At 34.5% G+C, this 24,407-nt stretch overlaps 4 protein-coding genes across 7 annotated transcripts; 3 read left to right on the forward strand and 1 right to left on the reverse strand.

Annotated features, from left to right (window-relative positions):
- Positions 1–2,298: 2,298 nt before the first annotated feature.
- Positions 2,299–2,817, forward strand: LOC125189355 (organ-specific protein P4-like). The gene is made up of 2 exons (XM_048086639.1): positions 2,299–2,346; positions 2,456–2,817. The coding sequence occupies exons 1-2, from the start codon at positions 2,299–2,301 to the stop codon at positions 2,684–2,686; spliced, it is 279 nt and encodes a 92-aa protein (XP_047942596.1). The 3' UTR covers positions 2,687–2,817.
- Positions 2,818–4,268: 1,451 nt separating this feature from the next.
- Positions 4,269–8,355, forward strand: LOC125188686 (rRNA-processing protein UTP23 homolog). 2 transcript variants are annotated; one of them, XM_048085689.1, is made up of 7 exons: positions 4,269–4,558; positions 4,682–4,762; positions 5,986–6,106; positions 6,270–6,560; positions 6,683–6,748; positions 7,123–7,261; positions 7,514–8,355. In XM_048085689.1, exons 1-6 carry the CDS (start codon positions 4,368–4,370, stop codon positions 7,222–7,224), a joined length of 852 nt encoding a protein of 283 aa, XP_047941646.1. In that variant the 5' UTR covers positions 4,269–4,367; the 3' UTR covers positions 7,225–7,261; positions 7,514–8,355. The 2 variants fall into 2 exon arrangements, with proteins under 2 accessions (XP_047941646.1, XP_047941647.1); XM_048085690.1 differs by having other exon boundaries at positions 7,123–7,232.
- LOC125188689 (BURP domain-containing protein BNM2C-like) lies at positions 7,438–8,501 on the reverse strand. Its single transcript, XM_048085691.1, has 2 exons — positions 8,376–8,501; positions 7,438–8,300 (listed from the first exon to the last, which is right to left on the reverse strand). Exons 1-2 carry the CDS (start codon positions 8,415–8,417, stop codon positions 7,521–7,523), a joined length of 822 nt encoding a protein of 273 aa, XP_047941648.1. The 5' UTR covers positions 8,418–8,501; the 3' UTR covers positions 7,438–7,520.
- Positions 8,502–17,620: 9,119 nt separating this feature from the next.
- On the forward strand, positions 17,621–23,717 carry LOC125191133 (SWI/SNF complex subunit SWI3D). Of its 3 annotated transcripts, none has more exons than XM_048088608.1 (8): positions 17,621–18,106; positions 18,888–19,426; positions 20,161–20,766; positions 20,966–21,132; positions 21,224–21,711; positions 21,952–22,148; positions 22,900–23,300; positions 23,382–23,717. In XM_048088608.1, exons 1-7 carry the CDS (start codon positions 17,659–17,661, stop codon positions 23,236–23,238), a joined length of 2,784 nt encoding a protein of 927 aa, XP_047944565.1. In that variant the 5' UTR covers positions 17,621–17,658; the 3' UTR covers positions 23,239–23,300; positions 23,382–23,717. The 3 variants fall into 3 exon arrangements, with proteins under 3 accessions (XP_047944565.1, XP_047944566.1, XP_047944567.1); XM_048088609.1 differs by having other exon boundaries at positions 23,415–23,717; XM_048088610.1 differs by having other exon boundaries at positions 17,622–18,106; positions 21,955–22,148.
- The last annotated feature ends 690 nt before the right edge of the window (positions 23,718–24,407 follow it).

Here is a 24,407-nt window from a genome sequence, read left to right on the forward strand (position 1 = left end):
TTCAGTGAAGTGGACTCTGTCCATTATACTAATACTGGGCCACTTTAATTTAATTAGTCCAATAAATATCAACACAACTTGTTTCAGGAAAGTGGACTCAATCAATTATATTCTTGGGCCACTTTTATGTTATTAGTCCAATAAATATCAACATATGCACTACATTTTGCTGACAATTCGAGGATGATATCTCTGACCATTATATATCACACCAAAATTTACTAATTTTACTTAAACTAATTACGCTAAATTTAAATTTTATATTATTTTTTTAAGTACATGTCTCGTCGATATCATAGGTATTGTTCCAAATTTTTTTTAAAAAAAGAGTTTGAATTTGATACGTGGTTGGAAAAGTTTTCTACAAAACTTATTTTTGACGTATGATTGGAGATGGTCATTTCAATCCAATTCATTACTAGTATTTATATAAGAACGGATTGTAAGTTTGTTTCACGTGGCAAAACTATTACTAATAATCTAGCTTCATAATTTTAGAGTGGACCTGTAATATATAGATTTGTTGGCATGCACATATGATGGGATATATCACAATTATTTTTTAATTATTGAGATTTATATGAGCCTCCAAAAGGAGCCACATTATCAATGTTTGCAAGTCAACTAGAGTTATGTAGAAGTTAATTTTAAAAGAGAGCTATGTAAAAGTTCCAGCCTTATTTTCATGACCATGAAATCATAATGATATGCTTAACATATTTTCACTGCAATAATAAAAAAAAAAGCGCCTGACTTAGGCGCCATTTCTGTGCTCGCATAAATCATATTGCTTGCCATGAAGTGGTCATAGATTGGTGCTCGGTATAAACACTGTATCTTAATCTTCTATGATGATTAAATACAGAACTTGAAGGAATATGGAAAACTCAACATTATTTAAGTAAGTATTAAGTCTATACATTTACTATAACTCCACTAAACAGAGCTTATACTATTACTTATGTAGTAACATGATTTGGAGCTTGACTTATGAATTAATAGCAAAGCTCAAAAATCTTCATGATCTCAAAAGCAGATTTTTGCTTTTCTTTTTAGTCAATAAAAATCCAACCAGTTTAGTAATTATGCATATATATAGGTCAAATCTAATTTTTTCCCCTAAAATATTAAATAAACGAAAGGAGGGGTTTTGAATGTAAAGTAAAAAATTAAAAGCACTTGTATTTTTATATGGTTAATTGTGATCAGAAAGGATCTTAACCAGTAGTATTATATTCGCCCAAGTTTGCGTAGGAATATAATCAAATTTAATTCCAGCTTAGTTTATTAAATATGCGTTTATTCGAGCTAGATAAATTAAGTTAAATATTCCCTCCGTCCCATTTAAATGCAACGTTTACTTTTGCGCACTTATTTTGGAAAAATTATAATAAATAACTAAAGTGGTGAAAAAATAAAGTAAGAGGGAGAATAATGTAGAGGAGAGTCCCCTTTATATTATTCTCTTTTTTACTTAATTTTTTCTCCACTTTAACTATTTATTATTATTTTTTCAAAACATGTGTAAAAAAGCAAACGTTTCATTTCTAATGGGACAGAGGGAGTATTTTACAAGCTTGCTATGTACTCCGCATGCAGCTCAAGCTTGAATTTATTATGATCCAAAAGGCTGAATTATAATTAAACCTTTTTTCATATTAGAAGATAATATATATATTCAAGTTTGTTACACACCTCTTGATTATTCATTGAACATATCTAATATATACTCCGAATCCCAACATTTGCCCATATCTTTGTAATAGTTGAATTGGAAGCGTGGCCAAAAGAAACATATACACATGATTAAGGGAGTGAATAAAATCTATCTAAATTAACTTTCAAGTTTGACACTCATGCTTCAAATGGATTAGTTAAACTCCCAATTATAATTTATAACCATCACATAACTTGAGAAACGTGATAATTATAATTTTATTGTTACCTCTTGTCATTTTAATTAAACAACACATCTCAGGTGTGTACCCTTTTAATTTTGAAAAAATGATATTACAATCTGGATATTTCATATCAGTCCCATGAAATTTATATATATCACATCATTTCTGCAATATAAGTGATATACACTGTAACCACTAGATAATTTAGGAAATAAAACTGCAATTGTATGTTTTGGAACATGACTTAGCCAGCACTATTTTTTTCAAAGGTTCACAGCCTCCTAAGGTGTGATTTTCATTATAGAATCATTATCTCTCCTTACCAAAAACAGTACTCACAGCTATATGAATCAAACTATAAATACTAAGTCAGAGGTTGTAACATTAGCAACTCAAGATGAAAACCGGACACTTCTCATCGTTGCTTCTTTTCTTCCTCGTATTGGTAGTGTATCGTACTAGTTGTTGTTATTGTTTTTTAAAATCGAAACTCTACTGTTTCTTGTTCATTTCAATTTCTTCTTAAATTTGTTCTAATGAGTATATTTTTGCAGCTTGTTTGTGTGGACGGTGCAAGAAGAGGCCCCGAAGAATACTGGAAGAGTACGATGAGTGATGAGGATATGCCTAAGACAATGCGCGATTTGATGAGTCCAAACCCGACCTCTGATTCCATAGATTTGGATCGTTTTGTTAGAAACTTCGAGACCAAACCTAATGTCATTATATATCATCCTCGTTGTGTTCATTCCGAACAATTGAAGCCGCAAGCTTTGAAAGATTGAAGATGTACTTCAAGCACGAATGAAAAATGGATCAACAAAATTTGTAGACTTGATAGTTTACGCAGTCTTCGAGTTTGGTTATGCTATATGTGATCATAATAAAATTTCACATGCAATTCTCTATTTTTACATTGCCGTAGTTTGTTTATCATGACCCTATATTCCTTTATTTTTACACTATTATTTGTATTTATTACTGATGTAAATTTTGCTTTAATTTCTAATGTGTATTTCTTTAAAATGACAACTATATTTAATAATAAATGTATATAATGACATATTTTATAAAAATATTGTGAATTTTTTATTTTTATTAAAATAAAATTGGGAATACTAAATTATGAGTTTGTTATAATTTGTTTCCAACTTTGACAAGAGAATACGTTAATTATATAATGATAATATTGATAAATAGTGGAGTGTTATATTGCTAACTCAATACTTAATTGCTAACTACAACTAAATAATAGCTATTAGATATTCAAATTAAAGGCCTAGATCATCAACTCCGAAATGTCAATATGATCAACAGAAAACGTCAATAAGGCCATAAAATTAATTCTAAAAAATATTAATAGGGGTATTAATGTCAATTAACTACAATTAGTTATAATTAACTTTTAAAAGAAATTCCAAAACTTTAAATTCATGTAACAGATATCAAATTAAAGATAATTTTGTAAGGATTCCAACCATATACTACATGCATATGTTCTGACGTCAAAATTCGAAAAAAAAATTAATTTTTTTTTTTAGTTTTTTCGTACCGCAGAAATGTCAATATAATATATAAAATATGTCAATATAATACATGTAAAATGTCAATCTAAGCATTGAGTTAACATTCTTAAAGCATTGTGTTGATATTTTCGAAACACTATATTGACATTTTTTAGTAAGTTTGATTTTTTATAATGTACTACCTATGATTCTAATAAATACTACCATTATTCAAATTATATATTTATATTTTTCAAAAATATTTGACATTTTCAATATTAAAACCATGATTTAGTGGAATATGTTAGAAATTTATTTTAGATATGTGTGAAAACGTATACTCCAGTATTTATCTCTATATACACAATATGTAGTTATTTGATAAAATAATAATGAGATGTAGTTTAGGTTGAATTGTGAGATTTATTTAATTAGAGGGGTGTCTATGAGTTATTATTACATAATTATTCATTAGAATTGAATCGCGAAATTCAATCTCGTGATTTAAACACAAATATATACTCTCTCCGTCTCAGATAATTTGGGACACTTTGACTCGACACGGGTTTTAAGAAATCTAATGGAAAGTGAGTTGAAAAAGTTGATGGGATGTGGGTCCTAATTTTAAAGTATTAATTTTATAATAAAATGTGAGTAAAAATGAGTTAGTGGAATATGGGTCCACTGCCAAAAATGGTAAAAGTGAAATAGGACAAATTATGCGGGACGACCTGAAATGGAATATTGGATCGAATTATCTGGGACGGAGAGAGTATTTAACCATGAGATATAATATTGATTATTTATAGCTAAATTTTTACAGAAACTAAGTTGTGGGCTATCTATATTAATATCGAAAAAAGAGAGAGCGAAAAAGCCCTAGAAAATTCTCCATCCTTTTTTCTCCATCTCCTCTATCTCCAGCGTCGCCTTATTCTGTTTGTTAAGTTAATAGGTTGGAATGAGGTTCACCAAGCAAAAGCGGCACCGCAAAGCTGTGCGATTTTTCACGTCCTGCTTCGGATTTCGGGAGCCTTTCAAAGTGCTATGCGACGGGACCTTCGTGCACCATCTTATAGCAAATGGAATTGCTCCAGCTGATACCGCATTGACAAATATCCTTGGTGCTCCCGTCAAAATATTCACCACCAGGTTTTGCCAATGCCTTGATTGTCGCTATGCGGCGTTTCTTTTCAATGCTTTATCTGACCGCGAATTGTGAGCTTAATATATTGATTTGGTTAACAAAGGGCTTTTTTAATTCACTTGGTGCAGATGTGTTGTTGCAGAGTTGAAAAGCCTCGGTAGCTCTTACTCTGACTCGGTCGATGCTGCGCGTAGCCTGATGGTTGCAAGGTTTGTTTTTTCAATATTTATGCTTTCTTTTATGCTATCCTTAGTATCATTCAATTAATGGTCATAAAATTCGGAACTATGCCAATTGGTAAGGAGTATATGTTTAAGAAGGGTTAATGCCAAAATTGTGGAGATGAAAACGAATTATCTCCAATCTTGAGTGTGCTCGTGTCCTTAAGAGCTAATGGTGACGAGAACGAGATAAACACGTCTGGACGTAGCAATGTTATCAAATAGTGGATATGGCGGCGCCATGGTGCTATGGCATGGTGTTCGGTGGTGGAAACGCCATAGGACCATAGCACCGCCATATCCGCCATTTGACAACATTGCGTGTGTACCCCATTTAGGAATGGGGCATTATGCAAGAAACATGGATGTTAGAGTTGTATTTTATGCTTTATTAATTGTTTTAAGAGTTTTAGATGATATTTTTTTTTTCTAATTTTTGAATTATATATAAATATATAAGTATTACTTTATTAATTTAATTATTGACCGCCATATCCGCCATACTAATACGCCATATCCCTGCGGCGGTTTTTAGGCGAACCGCCATAAGCCGCCATACGAGATTGATAACATTGGGACATAGTCAAAGAACAATAAGGGCCGTGGTTTTACTTTGATAAATTGAAGATATGTGGAAATGATAAAAAAAAGTATAAACTTGATATACTTAGACATGCTATCTCAAGTTGAGGACAGCCTCACATTGAAATCACCAGTTCACCAATCACCATTTGAATTTGCCGATGGCATTTAAATCCAGTGTTTGTTCTCTTTTCTTTTTGAGTTTTCTCTGGTTGCTTGGTTGATCCTAGATTAAGATGGACTATAGTTGCATAATTGTAATACATATTAAAGGCTCTGGGCGTTATAAGCTAGATAGGGAATTTGATTGAGTATGGTACTGTATTCCAGTCATTGTGTGACAATGTTGCTAAGTACTATGACAAGCTTCATATGGCTAGGCGATTTTAATTAAGAAACTATCCAAAAAAGGATTAAAGGGTTATTAGTTGTGTCATAGATCTCTTCCCTTTGAATAATTTACCTTATTTACTCATCCCACTATTAGAACCTATTGGTTGCTCTTAGAGTCAATTCATTCACATGAACTATTAATCATCCTTTAACATATATAGATTGTAACCTGGAAAGAGAGTGTCTTGCAAACTGTCTGAACTTTGTCTATTAATGGTAATGTTTCTGTTTTATAGATGTGATCATGAAAAGCGGAAGAGTGCTATAGCATGCATAACAGAAGTTATTGGAGAAAAAAACACTGAGCATTTCTTTGTCGCCACACAGGATGCGGAGCTGAGGAAAAAGTTTCAACAGGTTCCTATTTCAATTTTAGAATAATCATGAAATAATTTTTTAATGTTATGAACGTGTCTCAAGAAGTAAACATCTCCTTATCTTAAATGCTACATATGAATATTCGACTTTGTCTTAGTCATACGTACTTCCAAACTGCTGTTCGCTAACTTTTAGCGGGCAGATTCCAGGTGTGCCTCTAGTATATGCTCTCAGAAATGCGCTCTTTCTCGAACGCCCATCAGCTTTTCAGCAAGAGACTGCAAAGGCTGCTGAAGAGGAACGGTCACGTATGACTGAGTTGGAGTTGAAGATGCTAAAGTTAAAGAAGAAAAAAGTAGCTAATGATGAAGGAAGGACTTCTTCTGAAACAGAAGAAGAACAGAGTTTAGAGACACTGATTCCCAGGAGAGATGTTAAGATGACTAGAATCGATAAAGCCGATAAAGCTCAATTCAAGCGGAAGAGAGCTAAGGTTAGTTATTTGGAGTCTCACTCTTGCTTTCTTATATAGTATATGGAGTATATCTCAGTGACAACAATGCTAAGTATTGTCTAATGAATACCTTGATTATGCAATATTGTTGTCTTGTCCAGGGCCCAAATCCTCTATCATGCAAGAAGAAAAAGAAACAAGGAAATACAGATACTGCTTCAGAAAAGGTCCATTTAAAATGCACTTTGCCTGCTAATAATCCACTGGGAAGTACTATAATTATATCAATGTTGCTTTTTTTTTTCTACCTAAACATGGTAATAGACTTAGTTTTATTTGGAGTTTGGAAATGATAATTAGCATATCGTTGATTTCACTCGAGTCTAATCAACTGTGTGAGCAATTGAACTTCAATCAAGTCCAAAGGAAACTTGGCATATAGTCAATCGGTTCCTTTTTTCAAATACATGTATCAACCCAATGAGTTTCTAGCTGCAACTTTTAGCAGGATTATGATTGATAGTATATACAACCAATAATTCCAAAATATATTTGGGTGTATTCTGTTATTTACTAACGACTCTGTTATGTCATTGATCAGATGAGAAGTACAGTTCGGTTGCAGGAAGGAGATGGTGATAATAGCGCAAGAAACAGGAAACGGAAGAGGTCGAGGAAAAACAAGACTTCCACTGAGTCGTGATGCAGATTGTATTTCTACAACTAAAACTTTCCGACTTGTACTAGAGCTTGTACCTTCATTGACCCTAAGTTTTGCAGAGATATGTTACAATTCAATACAGATGAAATCAATTTATCTTCCTTTTGATCAATAGATGAGATTGAATTCATTGAAATTATGCCGCTATTTGTGTTGCATTAGTAGTTTTCTCCAGAAATATGAGGACACATGTTCTATCTCGGATTATTCCAGCAATTTTATTGAAGATCATTACATAAACTGAATAACAAAAGTACATATGACTAAGCAGCTCAAGCTCAAGCCTGCTGCATCAAAGCAGCCGAAGGAACACAGACAAAGTTATCAGCTGGAAAGAAATGGCACACTGGGGAGGAGCCTGGCTGAATTCCGAGCACCTTGAAGGAGACATGGTTGCGGCTCCACTGCGACGTATCCATATGGCAGACTGCAACTGCTTCTACCCGGTCTCCATTCTCTCCGGTAAGTGAAACATTAAACACCCTGCTCTGGCTCTCTTGGTAATGGCAGTAGAAAACAGCATAAGGGTAAGGCATCGTATGGCATGCCACAACCTTCGAAGCCGGATATTCCTTGACCCCTATGATCTTGTACTTCTGTAGAACGGCACTGGATGGTGTGATGTGAGTGGTTGACAGAATCTTGATCTCGGTCCCTGAGCCAATGATGCTAGAAGCAAAATCAAGCATCGAACCCCAAGATGTCGGGCAGGTCTTAGTCTCACCCTTGATGGGCTTCGTCTCACACTGGCGGAGGGTATCCTCCATGGCAGTGGCTTGAGGCGAGCCCCGGGGGAAAGAGTAGACCTCAAGGAGGTGGTTGAGTTGGTCGGATGAGAAGGGAATGGAATCGGCTTCCTCTTTTGGGAGCAAATGAGCAGAGACAGAGTCCAGTCCTCTGCTCGGGAAGTAGATGGGAATGGTGTTTCCTACCGTGAGATCCTCCACGAAGAAGAAGACGATGACTGAAGGATCCATGTGGTGATGCATGTGGGGTGATGAATGAACTTGCTCAATTTTCATATCCATTTTTTGCAATCCATTTCCATTAATAGCTGCCTGCCAAATTTATCACAGTTTGTTTACATGAAATGGACCAGATTTTGTGTTGAAATTTGGAGTTGAAACATTTACCAGTAGAATGATGAGGCTGAAGAGTGGGAGCTTTACATCCATTTGATCTTCTAAGTTGATGCGAAATCTACAGATTTCAATATTTTCTAGTACAACTGTACAAGTTATGGATTGAAATGAAATAGTATTAGGTGGCAATATGTTTTTTTGTTGATGACTATCTTGATTGGACAGGCTTGAAGGTATTATTATTAATTATATGAACTTTTTTTGTCCCAGACACTTCAATAATGAGCAATGGAAATGAGAAGGCAATTGATATAAAAAACATTACATATCCACCTAGCCTTTATATCTGGTATTCTATGCAGCTATTACTAAAGAAAGGATAAAAAAGAAACAAATGAATATGTGCACCCCAAAATAACCAAAATTTCTGGTATATACCAAAATAAATATGTTCGATTTACTGTAACTATTAGTAGGATAGAACAACAATTTCATTTGATAATCGACAAATGACTTGCATGATCTATAAAATTATAATATAGTCGTAATTTTGTAAGATGCTTTCTCTCTAATTATATGTTATCTTAGATGTTCATGTGAGTTGTAATTCAAAAAATACTTTATTATTATTATTATTATTATTATTATTATTATTATTATGTATGAAAGTCCATATTCTTACAAACATTGATAAATCCATACCATTCTTATTTGTTTCATTCTATATGGACAATTTCGTAATTTGATATATGTATAGGTTTAATTTATTGTGTAAGATACAAAAAAATGTGATTGGATGATCTATTTTATTCTCTATAGATAATATCCAGTTAATAATATTTATATACGTTGCAGGTGAACAACTATAGTCTATAGACATGATTTGGACCAAACATATAGTAGCTTTCGATTGCTTTCAAAATCATATGTTAACATCTACGGTCTACCGCCCTCATTCTATCTATTCTTGCAAAGGCAATAAAAATGATCATAGAATCCATGAATATAATTTAGGCTTTAGTCATATTCAAAGGCAATAATACTGTAGATTGAGTTTGTCGATGATTTTTTGTAACTTTTTTTTATCATAGCAAAAACTTATCTAAATCACAATTTACATAGAATCTTCATTCATTATACTAGTACTAGTTGGTGGGTGCAATTGTATATTTATGTTTTGAAAACTGTCGCTTATCATTATCTTTTTTTCATCACTCTATGTATTGCAAATAATGCAGGGGTCAATTTATCTTTGAAAAATAAGGGCCCCCATATTAACCGCATATGTTTTCTCAATTATTTGGGGCGATATTTATTTGAGCAATTTGATTTTATCAGTACTACAACTTTTCAATTTAACTTGCCAACTTAAGTGTGTTCACAATTTGATTTAAATCCTAAATCAAATTACATTATGATTTGATTTGATTTAATTCACGGTTTATTTTTTTTCATACATTATTATTTGTGAAATTTGATATTTAAAAGAAAATATATAATCATAACATAATTGAACAATTTTCCCAGATTCATCCTTGTTAGCATCCACATCAATATTCAAAAATTTATAAACTAAAATTATTGAATTAAATGAATTTGCTCAAGCCAGATATACCTATAAGTTTCATAAATTTTTAAATCAATATAATTATTTAATACTTTGCTAACAAATAGATTTAATTAGACAATTAATAAACTCATTAAAAAAAAAGCACGTAAAGCCTAAAGACTAACACAAACTTATGAACGTAAAACATATTCTAAAGAATGAGATTATTAATAAGACTTAATAAACTCATTCTTTCTTTTGGTAAAGAAAAGCTAGTAAAATCTGAAAACTAACACTAACTAACGAAGGTAAGAAACACCTATACTATCATAGATTAACCAACTACTTAACCCTAAAGGCAGAGTCTCTAAAAACTCTATAAAAGCTATAAGTAAAATGTGACAAAAATAAAAATCTATTGCAAAGTTGCCTTTTTTTGTGCACACGTCGAACAATTGAATCAAAATCTTGAAGGATGCCACCCACTCCGTTTCTTCATAGTTGAGGCGGAACTTTTCGGCACAGAGTTTTAGAAATGAGTGTTGGGTGTGTTAAATAAATAGATAAAAAAAAAGTAAGAGAGATGAAAAGTTAAGAGAATAAAGTATAAAGTGAATAAAGTAGAGAGAAAAAGTAAGAGAGAGTAAAGTAAAAAAGAGAGAAAAGTTACTATATATGGAAATGACTCAACTATGAAGAAACTTGCCGAAATGGAAAAATGACTCAACTATAAAGAAACGGAGGGAGTACTAAGGAATGACAATTAGTTGAGATCACGAATCTGCTCGTAATCATCGATACCCAAACAAAGCTATCACTCTATCTTTAGTTTTCGAAAAAGCCCTCCACCAAAAGATAGTCCCAAGATCCCTTTCAATGGAAGCATCCGTGTTTAAAATTGACCGCATCCACTTGTGGAGGTTGTCATCCAATCAGCATAGGCATACACGTAGCTCCTATGTGCATGCCATCTGTCAAACTAAACTCCCCAACGGTCTTAGCCATTACTATAATCTGGGCCATGATTCCTTTCCGAGATTACCTTTTCTCCTTCTAAAAATAAACTGAAATCTCCTTTCCAAATGAACCAACTACCTTTTTAAAAAGCCGAGCATCATCTGATGTCACTAGGGCTAAAGGCTTCCAACAAGCAATGGCCGAGCGTGTTAGCGCGAAAGTCGTTTTCTTGCTTAACAAAAGTTTAGAGCCGATGTTCCGGAACACTCATTCGATCAAATTTAAAGAGCAATAAAAAAATTCTCTCTGTCACCATATCTCAAAAGGCATGACCACATATGCATGGCAGTCGGACGATCACGTAACGTCCTCATACCTACTACAAGAATAGGATGAAGGTATTTGTCGCATCGCCCTTTCTTAATTTAGCAAAATGCCATTTATTCAAGGGCAATCAGAAAAACACTCATTCGAACAACACAAATATTCTGCATAACTCTTCTCAAACTAGAACATAATTCAAATATACTGATTGATAGTAAAAATTTACATACATACACAGTCAACGAACAATGACTTTGTGAAAGCGCAACAACTTCTCAGCGATTTTTGTTTAAGTATAGCGATTACCGACACATATATAGTCAGAAGGTCATGATAATCTACAAACCTCTCTATCTACAAACTATACAAACTTTAATCCTATCCACTATTATTAATTAATCAACGGTTAATCTAGTATTTGGTTAAAATGTCAATGCTTCCTATAAATCGGTCAATAAAGGGTATTTTAGAGACTGAACGAATTAGTTGAAATCCTTAATTATGGTGAGATTATGTAATCCCGATAAATGCGTCGGTCTCTCTCTTCTATTATTCACGTAATTAATCAGCTTCATCTCTCTCTTCGTTCATCATTCCAAAGGCGGCGGGGTCGTATCGGCGGTGATAATCTCTAAAGCAGCGGTGTCATGAGTTTCGGTCAGCGACAACTTGTGCAAGTTATCAACGAAAGGTCATATTTCCGGCCAAAGCCCTAGTTTTCAATCGTGGTGACATTTTTGTTCTGGCTAGTTGTTTGATTCTCCATCCTAAAAAATTGACATTTTATTCCGTTTTTTTGTTTGTTTTATGGCCAAAAACCTTAGCACATGCCGATCCTTTTCCAATTTTGAAAGACTTTCATGAATTTTCTGATTATGTGGGTAAAAACCTAGTTTTCCATTAAAAAAATTTACAATTAATTTCAGCTCCCATTCATTATTTGTTCGTTTCGTCCGAACTCATGTATTCCTGAACTTGCCATACTTATTTTATGCGAGAATTCAAGATGTTGTTAAAAGCTTTATTTCTGATTTGTGAACCGTAGTTTCTGCTCTTTTTCTTAGATTGTTCGTGTTTGTTGTTACTTTTTAAATTCAGTTTCCATACATTTTGCATTGAAATTTTTTGTGTTGTTGAGGTGCTGAAATGTTAGTGATGTTAGTGTGACATCCCTAACCCAAAACCTGCATTATTTTGCATACTACCATATTATATTGTCATGACATATTTTATTGTCGCTTATACTACAGAGACATGAGTGTATCATAGAGAATATATTTATGGTTATGATCGACTCACTATAATTGAATATATAGATAATTTTAATTTACGGAAAATTACTAAATAGATGTATATATATAGTATTATAGTATAAATTAGTACATATATACACACAATAATTATGTAAATGTGTGTGCATGTGTACCATATTGTACTACTAAATATGTACGTACATATATATATATTACTATATAGGAAATGATAGTAATCTTAAATCAATATAATATAAATAATGGTAGTAACATAGCTTGAAATATATAAATGTGTTAGTATGTACGTGTTCAGTGTTAACAGAGCCACTAATCTTGCATGACAAATGTCGAAGAAATAAGCTACTCCCTCCATCCCGGCTAAAATGACACATTACTTAGTCGGCACAGGATTTTAGGAGTTATTGGTTAAAGTGTTTATTTGAAGAGAGAAAGAGGATGGTGTAAGTATTAAAGTAGAGAGATAAAGAAGGATGAATGCTTTAATAGGAGTGAGAAAAAGTGGTTGAGTGTATTAATTAAAGAGAGAAAGTTACCAAAAAAGGAAATGTGTCATCTTAGTTGGGACAAACTAAAAAAGAAAACGTGTCATCTTAAGTGGGACGGAGGAAGTATATACAACATGCATGTTGATATTTATTTTATTCTTTACCATTAGAGTTATTATTCTTTTTGGTAACCGTCCTTGCATATTTATATATAATGTTTATATATATACACGTAGTCAGTGAGCTTGAAAAAAGGAAGAAGGAAAAAAGGAAAAGAAAGGAAAAGAGGAGAAGGATAATAGTTAGCAGAGGAAGACGAGAGAAATATTAGAAGAAGAAAAGAAACTAGAGTCGGAATCAGGAGTTCAATAAATTTACCTATCTTAATCAGGTGTGTATAAATCACATTTTAAATTTTATATATTTTATGTGATTGATTGCTATGTGTTAATTTGGAGTGAATATTTGAATTATATGATATGAGACTAAATGGTTATGTGTTATTTGATATTGATGGTGAAATGTGATATGGATATGTGATTTGTGCAATGGATATATTTATCTATAGTATTGGAATTAATTGATGGAATATATGGTTATGTAATTGGTGCAATGAAATGTTTGATGTATCATATTGGAATCATTTGAATCATGGGATTAAAGAGGATATTTAACAGTTAGTTTGTTGATATTCTGCATTTTGCTTTTGACATTGTACTGAAATTTTAACATCATACGATGACATTTGTTGAGGTGTTGAAATTTTGGTGATGCAAGTTTGTTGACATTGTGAATTGCATTTGAAATTTTAGACTGATATTTTGTGGGTGCCTTTGGAGGTCTGTTGACATTTTGACATATTGACATTTGTCTGTTCTAATTGACATTGCTTAGTGATATTTTACAACGGTTTGGTGTTGATGTTTTTGTTATAACATTTCTGATTGACATTTAAAGGCTGAAATATGATGGTTGTTGACATTTATGGTTTATTGAGATTGTTTTTGGTTTTATTGTTGTTCTCATTGATATTTCACAACGTTTGGTATTGATATTATAGTCTATCTGTTGACATTTGTGTCACACCTCAAACCCTTATGACCTCAAACCCTTATGACGTATGCACTTACTATAAATAAATTCAAAATTTTAAAACAAATAATCCACACTCCAAGTAAATGAAACGCACATTTTATAATTTCAAAAACCAACATTTATCAAGTACATATTCCAAAACATTCTAAACCATAGTGGGACCCTCTGCAAAAATGATGAGGAAGAGAAGTTGTCAAAATGCGTCAGCCGCCGACCCTTATAATAACTGTAACTCACATCAACCCACGAATCATTGATATCTTATTCCTGAAAAATATTAGTGGTTTATATGAGCCACAACTCAATGCATATAAATCTTACCTTTAATTCCACATCCCAAAATCAAACATATTCTTTAACCAATATATATAACAATAATCAACAAATATTAAAAACAATTTCATGTACATATGAATATGCCACTCTGTTCAGTTTATTATTTTGTGACTGGTCAAGCCTAGTATCTGCCCGAGATTTCCATTGCATACGACCTGCAGGTCCCTTTTTATTATTTGACCTTTCCACGAAGGTCCATCTTTGATTTGACATTTCCACGAATGTCCCTCTTTGCATATTTTCTTTGACCCGTAGGTCCATTTCATTGTATATGACCCGTAGGTCTATTTTCATTATCATTGACATCAGACCCAGGGCAAGACCGTCAGATATCCTCTTTAATTCTATGATTCAAATAATTCCAATACCACGCATCAAAACATATCCATTGCACCAATTACAAATCCATATATTCCACCAATAACTCTAATACTATAGATAAACACATTCATTGCACAAATCACATATCCACATCATTTACAACATCAATATCAAATAACATATGACCATTTCAGGCTTATATTATATAATTTAAATATTCACTCCAATTTAATACATAGCAATCAAGCATATAAAATATGTAAAATTAAAAGTGTGATTCATACACACCTGATATGCTCTGATGCTATGCGATCCTTTTTTTTTCCGCAAAACTAACTCGACATCAGTTTGTTACACTCCCTTTTGTTCTCTTATTCTTATTCTTATTCTTATTCTCAACCTTCCTAATCGATAAAATATGAAACCATACAATTTATTATTCTCTTCTTTTTTTTCCCTTCTATTTTTCCTTTACTCATACGTATTTATATATATATATATATATCTAAAGGGCTATCGCCCATTTTATTTTAAACTACCGCCTACTATATAGACTCTAAAATAATTTAGATAAATACCACCCATGCATGCTATATATTTTCTTCTAATTGACATTTGTCTCAAAAGATTAATGGCCTTTTTAAATAGTGTACACGTGCATGCAGCACAGTTATACTAGCTTTACTCAATTTATTTATATAACATTTATTTAGAATCACTACCATCATGAATAACTTTCATACACAAAAATACTCCTATGCGCACACACACATTATTACACATGCACATACATATATTAACCATTTAATATTTAATTGTCTAAGATATGTATTCTTGAAAGTTTTTATAAGTACAATTATGTAACATATATAAATATATAAATATCATATATATAATACTTATACAACTAATAATATAATTATGCAAAGATAAATAAAAATATATCATTATGCAAAATGATACATGTTTCAGGTTAGGGATGTCATAATTTGTGATTAATGTTTGGGGATTAGATGATGAATTTTGTTGTTGACATTTATGGTTTGTTGAGATTGTTTTTGGTTTTGTTGGTGTTCTCATTGACATTGCTTATTGATATTTTTTATCTGTTGGAATTTGTGATTTGACATTGTTATATCTGTTGACATAGGTAAAGCCGTTGTTGTTGGTGAGATCAGTGCAAATCGAACAAGATCAGCTGGGAAACAAACAAAAAGGAAAGTGGTCGAGAGCCTAAACCAGTCAAGAAATCTAACCTTAGGATTAAGAGAACAAGAAGGTTTTTCTTGTGCATCCTGGAATCTCAAACGGACAGGAAGAAAACTGCAGTTAGGGAGCTAGGATTCAGAGGTTTTTTAGAGTATGATGTGGTGTCTATTCCAACGACTTTAGCCTATTGGCTGCTGAAACATTTTGACCACCTAAGGTGCACTCTAAAACTGCCTAACAGTGCTGAAGTTGAGATCGAGGCTAAATATGTTGAACTTGTTTTAGGTTTCCCCTTTGTGGAAATTGAATTTGAGCGATCTGGCAGAATGACAAGCATTAGATAGGTATCTAGAAACTATACCACTTGACGAGAAGGTGGATGTTTTTTGTATGCAGATGAAGGTGTTGGAATCAAAGATGGTGACAGACATTATATTGTCGGAATTGGAGGTGGGTGTTTTTAGTATTGCAAGATCATGTTTCTTGCTCAGCTCAACACTGCCGGAGAAAAATTCACGCACATGATGAACATTTACATCAACGTGACCCTTGACTTCAGGACAGTTTATGCGAGACAGGTGAATGGTTTGTTGAGCAAAGCTCCCTAACAACGAGGAAAACAACGAACCAGCAAAGAAGAAATGCAAATTGGTTTGATTTGCTTAGGAATTGACTATTTGTTTTTGAAATCTACATGTTAGTTTTTGGATATTAGCATTTACTTTTGAAGTTAGATAAAAAAAGACACTAAGTTGTTGAAATTTTGTTGACATTTTTGTGGAACGTATTGGTGTTGGTCTTCTTACTGAATGGTATTTTGATTTAAAAAACATGGTATTGGATTGTGTAATGAATGGTCAATTTTGTGAAATGCATTTGAGTAGAGGCCGTATTCCTTAGGAATGTATTTCGATCCAGGAAACATGATATTGGACTGTTTAGTGAATGGTATCTACACTACGAAACGGTGTTGATATTCTTGTTCAATTATGGAGATGAGTTACTGAAGATGTTCAATTGTGGAGATGAGTTACTGAAATTGAAAACTTGAATACATGAAATGAGTAGATACTTTATTCAGACATTGGAAATAGTGTTGTACTTAGTGTAGACATTGAGGGTCTACTTTGACATAGTTACAAGATGTAGACAACAATATACATATTTTTGTTGACATTCGTAATCAATGGAAAAAATATTCTGGAAGAAAAAGTGTGTCAAAGCTAAAGCAACATGAATTGCCAGTAGGTCAAAATGTGTCTTGAATAATTGTTCAGACTGAATGAAATTTGTTCTCCATAAATATGAATATTGGTAGTTTGGAAGATTGGAGATAAATTAGGGACTAATATATTGACTGTATACGGCTGAATCATTTACGTTAGTATCATTATTAATTATTAATAATATGGAAGGTTGGAGTGAAATTAGGGATGCATATAACTGATGTAAAAAATTCAATTTTCATTTATACCTCTGTTGATAGAATAGTTGAAATCCGTTGATATAAAAATTCAGCACATTATTAATCATAGATTTGTGATAATTAACAACTAGGATGAAAGTTTGTAGTTTGTAGAATATATAGGGGTTTGTATTTTGATCACATCCCGTTAGTTATAATATCAGAGCCATTGATATCTCAACGCCAGATGAATCAACGGCACACAAAGCGTTTCACGTTGAACGAGAAAATTACCGTAGGCGGCGTCGCAGGGAATAATCTTATATAGATAGATACAGCAGAATCTCACACAGTCGACTGAAAGCGGAGCTCTCAAACAATGGATGAAAAGCGAAGAGACTCCGCCGCTAATTCGTCTCCGACGGTTTCGGCGATGGAGGCTTCACCGTCGGAGCAGCCGACTTCTCGGCGGAGAGGCGGTCAGAAGAGGAAATCGGCCTCCATCAACAACAGCGGCGGAAGCTCGGCTTCTCAGACGGCTTCTTCGAAGAGACAGGCGAGGGAGAAGCCTCCGGCGGTTCCTTTCTCTCCGATCCACATGAATGGGCCCTGCACTAGGGCGCGCGTGCAGCCGTACAACAGCAGCAGCTTGTCTGAGGCGGCTTTGCTGAAGAGCGAGGTGGAGGCTCGGGAGGCGGCGGCGGCAAGGGCTGAGGAGATGAGTAGACTGACCGAGAATTGGGAGGCAATGGAGGCGAAGATTGAGGCTGAGTATGAAGCGATTAGATCGAGAGATGCGAGTTCTCACGTGGTGCCTATTCATGCCGGTGAGTCATTGATTTGAATTACGGTATTTCTCGCTGTGCTTGTTTGTTTTACACACTGAGACGAGTGATTGTCGAATTTAGGGCAACATTGCTCACACTCTAATTTTCTGATTTGGGGAAATAGGTTAGGAATGCATGATAGTTTAACTAAAGGTTTAGACTGGCAGATAGGTTATTTTGAGAAAAAAAGGTAGTCTTCTTTGTATTTTGTGGTGAATTATTCTCATCTGGAGCTTGATTGTATGGTTCCCTCGAAATTAGGGTTTTGTAAGGTAATTGGAGATTATTCTTCCACCAACATTTTTTCATATAGGAATTAGGGAATCGAATTTACCGCCTTTACTAGTAAAGTCATTCATGGATAATAAAAGCTTGATCTTTTCCCCAATTTTGGACTTAGATGAGGAAAGTAAATGGAAGTATTGGGTAAGCAATTCTACTTATTTGCTGAGGATGTCATTAAGTAAGACTATCACCTTATATAGGTCTTTCGTCTGCGAGGGTATTCTGCTCTGAGCTTCGTGCTATTGCAGCTACTTTCCATCATTATATTAGTGGCTAAAGATTAAGGAAAACTCAGTTCAGGTGTAAATGCAGCATCTTTTGTCTTGAAGACCTTTCTCTTTTATCTTCTGGTCCATGTCGGTGTTTTCGCGGGAGGATAAGTAATTGGGATTGAAGCATTCCAAGTTCCTTTTGTCGTTTCTATTAGAAATTTCCAAAAATCAATTTGTGTTGAATTTCAGTAGAATATTTTCCCCTAAATATACTTGTGTTTCAGGTTGGTTTTCATGGACAAAAATCCATCCACTGGAAGAAAGAATGCTGCCTTCATTCTTCAATGGGAAATCAGAAAGTAGGACTCAGGAAATATATATGGAGATACGGAATTGGATAATGAAAAAGTTCCACCTGGATCCTGATACAAAAGTTGAGCTGAAGCATCTGTCCGAACTTACTGTTGGAGAACCTGATGCTAGGCAAGAGGTGATGGAGTTTCTGGATTACTGGGGATTGATTAATTACCATCCTTTCCCAGACCAGGAGCCTGCTGCTATTAATGTTGATGTGGATGCTAACAAGGATGAATCTGGGAAAATTGAATCATTGGTTGAAAAACTCTTTAAATTTGAAGCGGTGCAATCATGGAATCCAATTGTTGCCGGGATGAACATGAACAGTCCATCCTTTTCATCTGGTTTGCTTCCAGAAACTGTCGTCACTGATGAACTAGTGAAGTCTGAAGGCCCTTCTGTTGAGTACCATTGTAACTCTTGTTCAGCGGATTGTTCACGGAAGCGATATCACTGCCAGAAGCAGGTTTCTTGTCTTTGACATTGAAGTTCCTTTCTTTCTGAATGCTTGTTCTGTTGGTATATGCATATATGAGGATTTGTAGTTTGCTTGAGTATATTTTTCAGCACCTGGCGTAATTTCTGTGTAATAGGTCCCTTCATCTTCAAGCATGGCTTGGAACTAAGAAATTTCATGTCTGTGTACTTCAGCTACAAGCATGGCTTGGAACTAAGAAGTTCCATTTTATTTGAAAGTAGTGGTTTTAATATGTTAGGCCACACTTAAATTCCTAATGATCAAAAGATAGATAAAATCTTTGGATATCTGGTTGTTATTATTGTGCTTGAATTTGCATCAGTTTAAAAGGTAAATGTAGTGTTGTCCCTTCAATGCTATTAAAAAATATTCACTGGAAGGGAAACCTTATATCAATATATGATAGCGTAGAAGTACGACAGCTCTTTTGTTATAGAAAAATATTAATTATTTCTGTCTATGAGAATCGCAAACATCTAAACTTTGATTTTAGAGGTGGCCAACATCTAATATTCGTGATTGTTTTCATTTCTTTCTGGTCAGTAGCTCTTTGGACTAGTTTCATGACTATGTGCAAAGTAGTAGTTGCTTCATTCTGCTAGCATGTCCAAACATGTATTTCTATCACATTATAGACATCACATTATATACATAGTTTTATGCTCTTGAGTGCCCATACTTATATGATATGCTTATTATTTTTGAATCTGACATGTAAACAGGCGGATTTTGATCTCTGCGCTGAGTGTTACAACAATGGGAAGTTTGGGTCAGATATGTCCCCACTAGATTTCATTCTTATGGAACCACCAGACGCTAGTGGTGCTAGTGGAGGGAAATGGACAGATCAAGAAACTCTTCTTCTGCTTGAAGCTATAGAGTTATTTAGAGATAATTGGAGCGAGATTGCTGAGCATGTTGCAACAAAGACAAAAGCTCAGTGTATCTTGCACTTTGTTCAAATGCCAATTGAAGATACTTTTTTCAATCATGGTGATGAAAACAGTGACGTTCCCAAGGAAAATGGGGCATCGGATTCCATCAGTAACAAAGACTCTACTCCTGAAGCTGATAAAGATAGTGATGCTGCTCCTAAAGATGCTGCAGTGAAAACGGACAACCAAGGTGGGAGTACCGACAATCAGGACTCATCCTGTCCAATGGATATCTCAGAGGTTAATGAGGTCAAGGAATCAGATGCGAGTCCTGAAGCTGGAGAGAGCTTTGCATTGAAGGCTCTCAAGGAAGCATTTGAAGCCGTGTGCTCTTTTCCATCACCTGGAGATAAATTATGCTTAGCTGAAGCTGGTAACCCTGTGATGACATTGGTATGTGGTGTTTAATCCGTCATCCTAAATTATTTATATATCAAGCTTGGCTTCTCTTGTGTTTCCCTCTTGTCTGTATTTGCTTGAAATCTTTTTCCAATGACCAAGCTTAAATAAAATTGAGTTCAATTAGTTTGAATATTCTGCATTTTAACTTCGTTTACATTCTATTGCAACCTGATAAGTTTCTCTATCTCAGGCTGCATTTCTAGTAAGACTGGTGGACCCTAATATTGCCAACGCATCAGTTTGTAGCCTATTGAAATCTCTCTCTAGTGGTTATTCCAGTGAGCAGCTTGCGGCCAGGCACTGCATCCCTCTGGAAGATCCTCCAGATGACAAGAAGAGTATGGATGATGCCGAAGAGTATGTGTTTCCCAATGTTTGTGTCATTTTTTTACTTGAAAATCAATTACACTCTTGATTGTATTTTTTTTTCTGAATTATAAATTTGCAGAATTTCTACTAAAACAACAGAGCATGAACCTGAGAAGGACAAGGATGAAAATGCTGAAAAACTAGAGGAAAATCCTAATCCAGTTGTTTTACCTGATGATGGAAATGATGGAGGAAAGGATTTTTCTTCTAAGGACCAAAATGATGCAGCTTCACCCAAACCTGACAGTACAGACAGATCAGATACTGTTAAGGAACCTGATGTAGTGGCTATGGAGGAGGATGTTAAACCAAACTCACAGAGTGCCCCTGGTAGCTCTGATTTGCCAAACGAAACAGCACCAAAAGATGCTGAAGAACCAGCAGTCTCAACATCTCAAACTGAGCTTCAATCAAGTTCTGCCACTGAACCAGAAGGCGTAGCCGTAGCTGTGGATGGCTCTCACTCTAAAGAGCCTATTAAAGAAGAAGATATGGCACCTGTTTCTGGAAATAAAGAGGCTGATGCATTGGTTAACTCAAATTCAACTGAAAAAGACAACATTGCTGGTATTGATTTTGCATTTTTCCTTTTTAAACTTGTTTTCATCATTAAGGTGATTAACCTGTCTAATGGACGGAAGATTCTTCAACTGAGTTCATTGCATCAGCTATAGACGGTTCATCTTAGTGAGATAAAAAGTGTCATATTGCCTGGAAATCTGGAACATAAATGCTTATTACTTACCTCTAAAGACCAACAAGACAGATTTTGAGATGAAACTACATAACATCTTCTATTTAATGAAGTAGGTGATAGAGAAGCTGAAGGAAGTGGTAATGAAAAGAAAGATTCTGAAGCGACAAAAAATTATCTTGATTCTGATGAGAAGCTAAAACGAGCCGCAGTGACTGCCCTATCAGCTGGAGCAGTGAAAGCAAAGCTTCTTGCCGATCAAGAAGAAGATCAGATACTTCAGCTTTCCACATTTCTAATAGAAAAGCAGGTATATTTGCCGTTGCAAGTTATATTTGATGTATACCCCTCACAGTTATTCCTGGAAAGTACACTGGTTTTGTTTAAGAGCATCCACATCGGTATGAAAAAAGCTGTCCGTCCGTCCTTGCCAGCGGCAGGGTGGTGCTCTTAAATAAGAGCACGTCCGTGCCGCTGAGCATGCTGACGTGGCGGCACGCGATTGGCCAACGGCAATTTCATTTTTTTTTAATTTTTTTTTAAATTCGATTTTAATTTAAAAAAATTATTTTCACACTTCTTAATAAATTATATCCGTTTTCTACACACTTTTAATTTATTTTTCAATTTTTTCCCCAAAAAAATTCACATTTTAATTATGTATTTTTATTTTTTACGATTTTAATTATGTAATTTTTATTTTTTAGGATTCAATTATGTAATTTTTATATTTTAATGTATTTTTATATTGTAGAAATATTTTTAGTAATTGAAGTATTTAAATTGAATAATAGAATAGTGGGACCCTTGAGCTTGTCCTTGCGGAAGAGCACGGATGTGGGTGTTGTGCTCTTGCCTAAGGACAAAGAGTAAAAATGGGTCCGGGCCCACCTCCGTGCTCTTAAATAAGAGCACGGATGGGGATGCTCTAATGTCTTTGCACTTGTGCAGTGTCTAGAAGCTTTCTTTTTCTTGTCATTGAGGTCATACTAGGGTTTGACAAAGTACTATTTTATCTGTTTATATGCACCTTTTATAGCTTAGGGCTGCTTTGGTTGCAGTTGTACAAGCTGGAGACCAAGTTGGCTTTCTTTGCCGATATGGAAAATGTCGGAATGCGGGTTAGGGAACTGTTGGATCGGTCGAAACAGAGGCTCTTACAAGAGAGAGCACAGATAATTGCAACACGCTTTGGGATGCCACCGGGATCAGCTCGTCTAGCTTCACAAAATCTACCTCCGAACAGGGCATCAGCTGCTTTCCCAAACGCAGCGTCTAGAACCTTAATGGGCATGAACTCCCTTCGGCCACCAATTTCAAGACCAGTGATGCCACCGAATCCTACTTCAAGCACTATGTTGACTGGAAACGCCACAGGAAGTTCAGTTGGAATGGAGTAGCCCCTAAGTTTACTGCCAATCATCTTATGCTCCAAATGTCTGTACACTTTCACTTCTACGAAGTGAGTATCTCTGCATAAATTTCTCTTTTTATTACCTAAATGTCTGTACAAACATGTTTATTGACTGAAATTGCTAATCAGGCTGATTTGTAAATGATGTTGTGGTGGTGAAAGAGGCCTTATGCTTAAACAATGCACTTACTCCGACCGGACTTCTAGAAGGTTTTATCGAACAGGAATCAAAATCAGCTGAAAAGGATCTAAGATGGAGGGCAGCTTAAGAGAATCCCAGCAATGAGAGGGATCCTGGCATGGGGAAGGAAAAGCTTTAGGAATGCTTTAGTGTGAGTGATATCAATCTGGTTTTGTAGATTATAACTGGTGCTGGATATTGTAAAATTGCCATAATTTACATCACCGCCAATCAAAACAACCATCTGTAGTAGTTGTGACTGTATAATTTATATTTTTCCAACATGCTCGAACATGTAAAAATGAAATTATTGATTAACTGCTCTCTTATTATCCGAAGGAGACAATTGGTTGCTCAAAAGTAGGCCTCTTGGCTTGGTCCGACTCATCCTCTAGCCTTTGTTGTGTTTGTCCCATGGGACGACGTCGCTAACCGGCTTCCGACTCCTGCACCGACAACCGTGTTGAGCCGCGCCCATTATTTGCTGTTGCATTAATATTAACCATTCATTCTATTTAGTTAATAACAACGTATTGAATTGAAAATGATTTAATTAGGTTAATTGGAAATGATATTGAGCTGAATTGAAAATGATATTGAGTTTTACTTTAACATCATTCTTCTTTTTTTCCATGATATCATTTCAAGGGTATTTAGTTATTATCATATAACACGTGAGTTGTCATTTGATTACGATTCTCACTCTGTATATAAAGTTGTTGTTTTTATGAATAAAAATAATTATATTTATATTTAAAATTACTCGTACTAGGAGTAATAGTTACTCTCTCTTAAAATTCAATGTAGTTCCCGTAGGAAATTGACCGTATTGTGCGCGAACTTGCATAGGAGTGCGGCCCAATATAACATAAATTTCCCTCTTATTAAATTTTTCATATGGACAAAGAATAACTCTTACTATAATAAAGTCAGTACTATTTTGTTTGATGAACCTAAATTATGTATGGCAGTCG

This window comes from Salvia hispanica, chromosome 5 (genome assembly GCF_023119035.1).
Source record: "Salvia hispanica cultivar TCC Black 2014 chromosome 5, UniMelb_Shisp_WGS_1.0, whole genome shotgun sequence".
In the NCBI taxonomy this organism is placed as follows: Eukaryota; Viridiplantae; Streptophyta; class Magnoliopsida; order Lamiales; family Lamiaceae; genus Salvia; species Salvia hispanica.

What these genes read in the sequence shown, in the direction of transcription:
- LOC125188686 (XM_048085689.1), top strand. Translation starts at nt 4,368, where the DNA reads ATGAGGTTCACCAAGCAAAAGCGGCACCGCAAAGCTGTGCGATTTTTC. An exon ending in CGTAGCCTGATGGTTGCAAG is followed by an intron (nt 4,763 to 5,985) that starts GTTTGTTTTTTC and finishes TCTGTTTTATAG; the next exon opens with ATGTGATCATGAAAAGCGGA. An exon ending in TCAAGCGGAAGAGAGCTAAG is followed by an intron (nt 6,561 to 6,682) that starts GTTAGTTATTTG and finishes TGTCTTGTCCAG; the next exon opens with GGCCCAAATCCTCTATCATG.
- LOC125188689 (XM_048085691.1), bottom strand. Translation starts at nt 8,417, where the DNA reads ATGGATGTAAAGCTCCCACTCTTCAGCCTCATCATTCTACTG. An exon ending in TCAGCCTCATCATTCTACTG is followed by an intron (nt 8,301 to 8,375) that starts GTAAATGTTTCA and finishes TAAATTTGGCAG; the next exon opens with GCAGCTATTAATGGAAATGG.
- LOC125189355 (XM_048086639.1), top strand. Translation starts at nt 2,299, where the DNA reads ATGAAAACCGGACACTTCTCATCGTTGCTTCTTTTCTTCCTCGTATTG. An exon ending in TTCTTTTCTTCCTCGTATTG is followed by an intron (nt 2,347 to 2,455) that starts GTAGTGTATCGT and finishes ATATTTTTGCAG; the next exon opens with CTTGTTTGTGTGGACGGTGC.
- LOC125191133 (XM_048088608.1), top strand. Translation starts at nt 17,659, where the DNA reads ATGGATGAAAAGCGAAGAGACTCCGCCGCTAATTCGTCTCCGACGGTT. An exon ending in GATATCACTGCCAGAAGCAG is followed by an intron (nt 19,427 to 20,160) that starts GTTTCTTGTCTT and finishes ACATGTAAACAG; the next exon opens with GCGGATTTTGATCTCTGCGC. An exon ending in AGTATGGATGATGCCGAAGA is followed by an intron (nt 21,133 to 21,223) that starts GTATGTGTTTCC and finishes ATAAATTTGCAG; the next exon opens with AATTTCTACTAAAACAACAG.